This window comes from Onychomys torridus, chromosome 1 (genome assembly GCF_903995425.1).
Source record: "Onychomys torridus chromosome 1, mOncTor1.1, whole genome shotgun sequence".
In the NCBI taxonomy this organism is placed as follows: Eukaryota; Metazoa; Chordata; class Mammalia; order Rodentia; family Cricetidae; genus Onychomys; species Onychomys torridus.
The window spans coordinates 163,658,752-163,668,659 of NC_050443.1; the positions used below are offsets into that span (position 1 = coordinate 163,658,752).

A 9,908-nucleotide genomic window follows, 5' to 3' on the forward strand; every position below is an offset into this window, starting at 1 on the left:
TGGTTGAGTGAGGAGCAAAGACCGGGCAGTAGAGTAAAGCTCAACTGTCCTGGTTTTGTTTAGAGTTTGCTAAGAGCTGCCAGCTTTGTGTCTTAAATAAGCCTTTGCCATCCTGGCTGGAGGATCAGGTAGAGCATTTATCCTCGAGAGATGGCATCCAGTTTCTACAGTTATCCATAATACTGACCTCTAGCTTATCCTTCTTAGTTTATTGTCTGACCTGTGTGTAGAATGTAAGTTCTCTGAAGTCAGAACACTTTGCTGTCCCCCCCCCCCCCCCGCAGTGCCTAGAAAGTGCCAGGCACATTTGAAGTACACAAATATTTGTTGGGTAATTCTCCACTCACTTATTATTAATTCAAGATGAACATATTTTATTTGCTGGGGCTGTATGGGGGTGGGCAGCATAGATATAAAGCATTTCCTGCCTCTGAGGACATCTGGCTCTTCAAGAGAAGGTGACAGACAGACGTGGCCAGAACAAATAGATTACAATGGGACTTGGTGAGCAGAAGTGTTCCTTTCACATGTTAGCATTTTGTCTGTTAGAGACACCCCCCCCCCCAGGCTGAGTGTGCAATGGACCTGAAGTAGGCCTATGCTTCCCTATCCCAGAACTTGGCTCCTAGGAGGGAACAGACCTTTCCCTACTGGAAAGGAGAAAGAGAGGAAACAGAGAAGGGATTTCCTTCTCACCCGGGCCGCTGAAGCAAAACTTTGTAAAGGCCTACGTCCTGGATGCACTTCCCAGATCTGAGTCCCACCAGCTAAGCCTCCACCGCCTTAAGACCTAAGACCTCCCTCCAACGATTTAAAAAGCAAAGGAATAACTCTGTCTCCTCACAGCAGTTCCAAATCTGGCTTGGAGAAGCCAGCCCTGGGCTAGAGGTGGAAAGCAACACAAACCCAGTGACATTCTTTCAGACCTCATAGGAATTGCTTTTTGGCACATCTGTTTATTCAAAACGAAAGGGGTATCTTGAGGAATGGGGCACCCTGACACAAGCCCCAGACCTAGCCTTCCACCCGTGCCTGCTTTTCAGGATGACTTCCTCTTTCCTTAAATTCTTTAGAGAGGCTGAGTTAGAGTGGCTGCTAATTTTTATAACAATATATAGCCAGTTGTTCATAGTGCCTGTTTTAAAGGACAAGCCTGAACTCACCGTCCTGCCTCGGGGCCTGGGCTCCATACCTGGGGAGTAGACAGTCTTCTACTTTCTAACAAGCTGGACTTGAAGTTGCGGTAAATCGCCTGGTTGAGTGACAGGTGTTCCCCAGCTCAGCCCTTGGGGAGATTCTCCAGTTGGGCAGGACACCTGTCCCCAGGGGCCTGGTGGGCTGGACTCCTTTGGTCCTGTTCAAAGTGAGGGGGGTGGTTCCTGCCAGGCCTGGGAAAGGGCCTCTCCTTAGGTCCGTCTGTCTGTCCGTCTCTGGGAATGTCTGCTTGCTGTTCTTTTCTTTCTCATTTTTAACGTCTCGCTGTGGCTCTCCTCTTTTCTCTTCGCTGGAACTACTCAGAGCCCTGATCTCGTTCCTCTGTCTCTGGCTCCGGCATCTGTCTGGGCTCCTGGCCTCCTTCTCCCCCTCCCTTCCCCTCCCCCGCGCTGTCATTCACCTCGCTCCTCTCCACGCACAGCCAATGGAGAGACCCGGCCGAAACAGCTAGGCTCGCTCGCTCAGGGCTTTTTCGCCCGGTGATTGATGTCCCAGAGTCAACGGCGAGCGAGCAGCCAGAGAAGGGAAGGAGAAGCGGGAGAGGGGAAGAATACAGCTTCCCCTCTCTCCCTCCCCTCCCCCCTACTTTGGCCCTTCTGCGCACTTCGCCTTCAAGTCTCAGCGCAGCCTGGAGCGGCTGTTGCCTCCGCGCCCCTGCTAGCTGCCGGGGTAGTCCAGCGCAGCGAGCGTCCGCGCCCGGGCCCCCGCGTGGGGCCGGGGCCAGCATGGAGCACCTGGGTCCCCACCATCTCCACCCGGGCCACGCGGAGCCCATCAGCTTCGGCATCGATCAGATCCTCAACAGCCCGGACCAGGGTGGCTGCATGGGGCCCGCTTCGCGCCTCCAGGACGGAGAATACGGCCTTGGCTGTTTGGTTGGAGGCGCCTACACTTATGGTGGCGGGGGTTCCGCCGCTGGGGCGGGGGCCGGGGCCACAGGAGCTTACGGCCCTGGTGGCCCGGGTGGTCCCGGCGGCCCGGCGGGCGGCGGCGGCGGCGGTGCCTGCAGCATGGGCCCACTGGCCGGCTCCTACAACGTGAACATGGCCTTGGCGGGCGGCCCTGGTCCGGGCGGCGGCGGCGGCAGTGGGGGCGCTGGCGGCGCGGGGGCGCTGAGCGCTGCTGGGGTGATCCGGGTGCCCGCGCACAGGCCGCTGGCCGGAGCGGTGGCCCACCCCCAGCCACTGGCCACTGGCTTGCCTACTGTGCCCTCTGTGCCTGCGGTACCGGGTGTCAACAACCTCACTGGCCTCACCTTCCCCTGGATGGAGAGTAACCGCAGATACACAAAGGACAGGTTCACAGGTGAGTCCGGCCCGCGCGCGCCCCGCCTGGCCGTGGCTCGGGCTCTGTGCTACCCCTACCCGGCTTGGCGGCTCCTTGAAGCTCTTTCTGAGCGCCAGGCCGCCTAGCGCCTCTGCGCGCCGTCCCCAAGTTCAACTGCCTGCAAGATTCTACGTGCTAAGAATCGCTAAGCTCGAAGAGTTCTTGCAGCTGGGGCTCCTCCGTCTCTACTCTAGGACCCTGTTCGTAAAAGCAAAGCTTGGTCCCCTCTCGGGATCCCCGGGCCCAGTCAGGTAGAGGGTAAAGGGCTGTAGATTCAGGACCACCTTCTGTCAACAGTTGAGGCTTGCAGGTCGGAGAAAGCACTCCCTGTGAGCAAAATGTTTTTCTGTTCTGTCTCCGTTTACTGACGGAGGCCAAGAGCCCCGGAATAAGGCACAAGAAAAGGTTCTCTTACCTCTCGTCCCCTGCTCCACACACACGTCCTTGGGTGCTCTGAGCTCTGGTACGGGTCTCTGAAGATCTGCAAAGGCCTCAAGCCTGGGTGAAGGAGCAGAGCCAGCCAGCTTTCTTCCCGGACTGCGGGCTTCTTCCAGGGTCAGTGGCAGAACAGGGCTAGGCCGCTCTTCGATTTCATCCTCGGTATCCCTCCCAGGGGTCTGCTCTCCTGTTTCTGGGATGAATAATGCACCCGCCTGGCTAGCGAGTTGGCTAAAGGACAACTCCCGGACCAGTACGCACTCGGTGGCGGCCAGCTGCTGGGCTCGCTGCTGCTCCCTCTCCTCTGCCCTTGCTCCCTCTGCCCTGGCTTCCGTTCGCCGGGCCCCAGCTCTGGCGTGAGGTCTCCCAGGCGCTCACTTCCCGCTGCGCTTGTTGCCTTTAGCTGTACCTGGATCCTGAGACCGTGAGCCCTCCCAGGCAGGTTCAGATTCCAAATCCATACTCGCAGTGGTTAGGAATTGGTCCCTAGTTAGCAGCTGGGCCTTAGGGGGGTGTAGGGGGTTCAGGCCGCTGCTTGTGGCTGGGACTCCCCAGGCAAACTCCATGCCTTAACTGTGAAGTTGTGTGTGTGGGGTGTGTGTGTGTGTGTGTGTGTGTGTGTGTGTATTCATATGGAAAGAACAGTCCATTGTTAGACCTGTTCGGGCCACCCAAAGTTACCCTAGGTCCCCAGCTTCTGTTACAGACTGCACAAGCAGAGAGACTGGCCCTGGAGTCCCTGAACAGACTTCGGGGCCACAGCAGAAATGGGAAAGTCTTTGTGTTCACTGTGGGACATTCAAGGAGGGTCTTCAGACAAGGGACTCCAGAGAGACAACCCAAGTTCTCTCATGAGAGAGGAGACAAGGCCTAGAGCCTGTCTAACTCTGATGCTCAGTCCAGGCAGTCTTGGAGGTCTTTGCTGGCACCTACACTATGAGCCCACTGTCGTGTGTGTGTGTGTGTGTGTGTGTGTGTGTGTGTGTGTGTGTGTCCCACAGTGACTCTACTATTCAAAGGTATCTGGCACAGGCCTACTCTGGGGAGTCACAGTCAACCCTAGTGTCAGATCAGACCTAAAGGAGGCTCTGAGGGAGTGTATGGCTATAGTCCTGTACTGTCCTGTGCCCTGTGGCCCCTCGAGGTGTGCCTCCTTGTCTGTGGGAGTACCAATCTGGAAGTTTGTAGCTATATCTGCTGTGTGAGTATGGGGCTGTGACCAAGACTCAGAAAAGGACCTAGAGGCTGGGCCTCTTACTTTTTGATTGGCTCTTTTAAGTTTAGTGGCTGAGGAAGCTGGGTGCTTAGCTGCCCCTAGGTGATGGTGGTGGTGGGGGGGGGGGGATGAGGGGAGCCAAGGGGAAGTGGATGGGATCTCCGAAGCCCCAGGCTGGGGAGGTTTCCGAAGTGGCCGCTCCGGGAGGCTTAAGCCTGGGGGGCAGAAGGGAGCCCTTTGCCCTCCCGGGCTTGGAGTGGAGGGTTGCCGGGAGGCTTGCTGCCTTGCCTTTATGGGGTCTAACCACTGCGCTCTGACTCGCGGGGTGTCGGGCCTGGGACGCCTCCTGACGCTCTGCCGCTTGCCTCTGCCGTCTGTCTGTCTCCCGCTCCAGTGGCCCTCTCACCCTTCACTGTAACACGCCGTATAGGTCACCCCTATCAGAACCGGACGCCCCCTAAGAAGAAGAAGCCGCGCACATCCTTCACACGCCTGCAGATCTGTGAGCTGGAAAAGCGCTTCCACCGCCAGAAGTACTTGGCTTCGGCGGAGCGCGCCGCTCTGGCCAAGGCGCTCAAAATGACCGATGCGCAGGTTAAAACCTGGTTCCAGAACCGGCGGACGAAATGGAGGTGAGCTCGCAGGGCAGACCGGTCCCGGCGGAGCAGCTTTTCTCTGCTTCTCTGGGCTTGCACACACTCCCTCTGCTTGCTGGTTTCCGATCGGGTTAGACAAGCGGGCTTTTACAGTCTCCCGGGACTGCAGACAATGGAGGGCAGTAGACTGGTGGGGCTGGGGAATCCGGGATGTGTTTTAAGAGAAGCTTCAGGGCTTTCTAGACAGCACACTCTATCCGGTGTAGACGCGGCTGGTCTCTCTGCCTCTGAGGCAAATAGGCCTATAGACCGGTCTATGCATCCGAACTTCTGTACTTAGTGAGTCCTTCAGGGGTTTTTTGATTCCCCAGCCTGCCTTTGCTGGGTGGAACCTCCCCTGACCCTGTGACTTGGAGACAGAATGACCCGCGCCAGGTTTCTGCGCTGCAGCCGGACTCTCCGCGGAGCGTCTGGGGCCCCGGACCGCCGGCTGCCGCTACTTACTGCTTCCTCCCCAGGCACTTGAGCTCTGCGCAGTCGCCCCCATCCTAGAAGGGGAAAATCAATCTGCGCCGGCTGTGGCGGGGATTCTCGGGTCCCACTGAAAGGGAGGGATCAATTAGGAGCAGATGGGTGTGCGTGAGAAAGAAAGAGACATTTTCCCTTCTGACATACACAACAGCACTTACCACGCTCTCGTTTTTTATTTTTCCCAATGCGTGTGCCTCAACCTTCCTCGTCTTCTGCTCACCTTTCCCAACAATTCTCATGAATATCAAGAAGGCACCACACACCCTAAGCAGCTTTATTCTCTGCTCATACTCAGCCTTTCTCCAGATGCACCTCCTTGCACGCTTGCGCCTTTTCACACACCTTGTCCACATTCTGGTCTCGCTGGGAGTCTCTCAGCTCAGACCCTGGGGAAGTGTGTGGCAGGAGTCGCCGCAAAGTCGGCGGCGCCGCTCCGGGCGGGCTTGGGGCGGGAGGAAGGAATTGGAGTTTCCTCTTTTTTTGAATGAAGGCGAGGAATCTGCCCGGGATTCCGCCTTCGAGGCCACAAAGGAAGCTTTGGCCCTGCAAGTCAGCTGCCCCCCACCAACATTCCTGTGGCTGGGGAAAGAGAGGGGAACGAGGCTTCAGCCCTTAGGAAAGCTAGTAAAAAGAGGAGCCGGACTAGCTGAGGAGGGTGGCTGGTGCTCTCCAAGCTTAAGGTGGTGGAAGCCTGGAGCAGGGGATTGGTGTGCAGAAAGCCATCCTCAGGCGAAGAGAGACACTTAAACACAAAGGAAAGGAACAAAGATACCCCATTTTAAAAGAAAGTAATTAAAACAGTTTTAAGGTAGGGAAGGAGTGGATAAGGAATGCAAGCACCAAGAAAAGGAAGAGATCAGATTATTAAAAAATATGGTTCGAACCAATTCCCCTAATTCAGAGAAAACGAGGGGGAGGAGAGGAAACACGGGAACGAGACAGCATGAAGGGAAATATCTGAGCAATTTAAAATTCAGGGAAGATGAGAGACAGAAAGACAAGGAAAAGTCAGGAAGCCGCTGTGCGAGCAGGCAGGCGTCTGCCTCGCCTCGGGAAGAGCCGAAGGCTTCAAGCGGCTTCATCGATCGCCTACAAATTGCTTCTGGAGGCCCCGGGGACTCCCATTAGGTCTGTCCACCTTAGAGACAGACGTTTGATCTCAGTTGACAGGGTGGAGGGGCGGCATTAAATGGAATAAGTGAGTCATTGCCTCCCAAGACCGCCCGGGAGGAAGCTAGTGGGTCCAGCGGGAGCTCAGGGGCACAGGATTTGGCACAGGAAATCTGAGGCCTGGCCCAGGCTGGAGGAGCTAAGGAAAAGACAGGTCTTTCTGCTGGTCTTCCCCTTGCGCCTTCTACATGAGGTGGGAACCGTCGGGCTTGGGATAACACCTGGTCTTGGAATATACCAGCCTATCCAAGGTGTGCCACGAGAGTGTAGGCGCTGTGCTTTAATGGGGGGAGGCCTAGCAGTTCAAGCCCCTTGGGCTTTTTACTCTCCCTCTACGATATTTCTGCTCCATCCATTTTGGGGGTTTCCAAGTTGTTTTTGTTTTGTTGTTGTTTGGGGTTTTTTTGTTTTTGTTTTTGTTTTGTTTTTGTCATAGTCAGGATCCGCAAGAGTGGAGAGTGCATTAAAGGGGCCCATACAGGAGATGAGGGGTGCATAAGGGGCTATCTCCTGGGGGCCTACCCTGGGCCTGCGCAGGCGCGGGAAGAGGGTTTGAGTCTTGGCTGGTAACGGCTTGTTCCTAATGCAGGCGGCAGACAGCAGAGGAGCGCGAGGCCGAGAGGCAGCAGGCAAACCGCATCCTCTTGCAGCTGCAGCAGGAGGCTTTCCAGAAGAGCCTGGCGCAGCCCTTGCCCGCAGACCCACTGTGCGTACACAACTCGTCCCTCTTTGCCCTGCAGAACCTGCAGCCATGGTCTGACGACTCCACCAAAATCACGAGCGTCACATCGGTGGCTTCGGCCTGCGAATGAGCCTGCACCTCCACCCAGTGGACCCAAGCCCGTTTGAGAGCTATCAGGAGAACCAAAACTCTCTCTGCCCTTTCTGACTGCACGCAGAAGGGGAACGGGGCTTCTCTGGCCAGGTTCCCAAGCGACGCGTCCACACGTCTGTGGACGCTGTTCTGTCTTCGGTGGAAGAGGGCTGGGGAGAGAGGCAGAGACCTCTTTCCAGAAGTCTGTGTGATCCTGCCCCACTTTGGAACTGTTCAGAACCCTCTCCCGTTTTCGTCTATTTCATTTTATTCTGATTTTAATATGGGACAGAGAGACCCAAGGGAAGTGGGGCTTGGAAGGGCTTCTGGGATCCCCAGGCGGCTATCTGTACTAAAGCTGGAAACAGGTGATACCATCGTCGGTCCAGGTAGAGGGCTGTATGGCAGAGTATCGCGCTCACACACAGGATCTTAGCAATGACCCTTGCTGTTAGGTATTGTCCAGGGTGACTCAGACTCACAGCACGGATCTCCTCTTACCCAAACACAAGGCCATAGTCACACTGTGACACACCAGCCCCCACACAACAGCCAAACTTGGCCTGTGAGGCCCTCGCAGCAGCACATCAGAGCAGCACCCAGGTATGCACAGACAGGCTTTCACACAAATCCAGCCCATTTCTCCAGATCCTGTTTGGGGAGGGGGGTAAGTTATGCACTTATAAGGTGTTTTCTGTGTAATCATTTTATAAAGTGCTCGTGTAATTTATGTGGAAAATAATAAAACCCTCCGGTTCAGGAGTCAGGCTGTCAGCTCCTTGCCAACTCTAGCATTTTGCAGCTATTTGGGTCTGGTGCAGGCTGACGCTGAAGAAACAGCATCTTATACCTGAGCTTGGGGGGATTTATGGGTGGGCAAGATTCTCGGGCCCTGGAGGGGAAAGAGGGAGAGAGACAGAGAGAGACACAGAGACAGAGAGACAGAGAGAGAGGCTGAAGGGAGTCAGAGGGCATATCCTGAGGTTGCTAGAATTTAAGAGCATGGGATAGTTGTCTCTGGGGATGAAAGTCTGCAGTAGTGGAACAATCAGGGTGTTACTGTTAGTGAATGGCTGAAATGATATTTGAAGGTGTTTTAGTATAAAATTGTTTGTTTCTCTTAAGTTGCAAATCAAAACTATCATTGCATTGCAACAGTGGTGTGTGTGTGTGTGTGTGTGTGTGTGTGTGTGTGTGTGTGTGTCCATGTAAGAATGACTGCTGTTTGGGGTAATTTTGTGATTCCCATTCTCCTGATTGTATATAAATCATGTTGATGTGTGTGAAAGTACACATTAGTTTTCCTCTGTGAGTCTGTTTTTGGGGTAAACGTGTGTTTCTGATTGTGTATCATCTCTAATTGTATGGGTGTAATTGTGTGTGAAGGATAACCACATATGCCATGTTTTCACTGGCATGATAGTTTGTAATTGTGGGACATGTGGATCATTTGGGGAGTCTGTCCCTGCAGGTGAGAGTCTGTGTCTATGTAGGAGTAATTGCAGTTGGGCACTGATGATGTATGTGGTGACGGGATTCCGAGATGAATGTGCAGGTACACTGTGGGGTGGTCAGCACCTGTTAGGAGATTGGGAACTCATGTCTTTTCCACCAAGCTGCAGAGGCCAGGGCACTGGACTCTCAATACCAGCCTGGACTATCAGTAGTCTACAAAAGTGGCTTTCCAAGGACCTCGGAGAGCCCTCAGACTGCTCTGGCCAGAACAGTGGTCATATGCCTGCAAACCCGAATCTATAATTCCTGAACTACTAGACAAACTACAAAACAACAAGGAGCCGATTCGGGCCAGCTCTTCTGGAAAAAGCTGGGTGGTGGCTCCGGAAAACTCACTAGGGGTGAAATTGAGATAGGGAGCCATTTCTTTGGAGAATTTTTGTAAGTGGGAAATTAATATGGTTGGGGTCTGGGCAGGCATAAACAGCAGTGTGCACCAACATCACCAAAGCCACTGTTCTGTACCCTAGCTGCTGGCAGTCCTGGAAGGTTGTAATAGAGGAACAAAGGCCATAACAGCCACTCCAGAGAAGCCCAAGGGAAAATAGGCTGGGTGGGGTGGGCATTTGATCTTTCACTCCGTCTCCAGTGGCACCTTGGTGTGCCAGGATTGGCTTTCTCAGCTCTGTATCATACACCAAGGGTGGGAGAGGGAGCTTAGAGCAGGCACACACCATTCACAAGCCACACCGCCCAGTACCAAGCCAAGTCCAGAAGCAGCCTGGACAGGTCTGGTTGCCCCTCGGTTCACTGTAGGGCCGAGCTGTACACCACCACCATCTTTATCTCTTCCCAGGTTCTTCCATCTCCTCCACTTGTATCTTTGAGAAGTAGGATCCGAGTCCTCTGTGTAGGACCCTTGCCTGGACAAGGTCAAGAGTCTAGGATGTGGTGTCTGGAGGACCCCGGATATTTCCTGGCCAGGCTGTCCAACTGAGGCACTCTAGTAGAAAGGTCCCAAGACCCAAACACAAAAGTCCCAAACTGGATCCAAAGCCATGCTCACCCCTTTCACCTTCTCTTGCAGAGACAGAAAGTAAAATTGGGCGCACCCTCCCCCCACCATGCCTGTAAGCCCCCCCCCCCC

At 54.7% G+C, this 9,908-nt stretch overlaps 1 protein-coding gene across 1 annotated transcript; it reads left to right on the top strand.

Annotated features, from left to right (window-relative positions):
* Positions 1–1,706: 1,706 nt before the first annotated feature.
* Tlx1 (T cell leukemia homeobox 1) lies at positions 1,707–7,304 on the top strand. Its single transcript, XM_036187229.1, has 3 exons — positions 1,707–2,520; positions 4,626–4,827; positions 7,082–7,304. The coding sequence occupies exons 1-3, from the start codon at positions 1,941–1,943 to the stop codon at positions 7,302–7,304; spliced, it is 1,005 nt and encodes a 334-aa protein (XP_036043122.1). The 5' UTR covers positions 1,707–1,940.
* The last annotated feature ends 2,604 nt before the right edge of the window (positions 7,305–9,908 follow it).

Excerpts from the sequence above, each read along its gene's own strand:
- Tlx1 (XM_036187229.1), top strand. The coding sequence starts at position 1,941 with ATGGAGCACCTGGGTCCCCACCATCTCCACCCGGGCCACGCGGAGCCC. Across the intron at positions 2,521-4,625 it reads CACAAAGGACAGGTTCACAG|GTCACCCCTATCAGAACCGG; the intron begins GTGAGTCCGGCC and ends CACGCCGTATAG. Across the intron at positions 4,828-7,081 it reads AACCGGCGGACGAAATGGAG|GCGGCAGACAGCAGAGGAGC; the intron begins GTGAGCTCGCAG and ends TTCCTAATGCAG.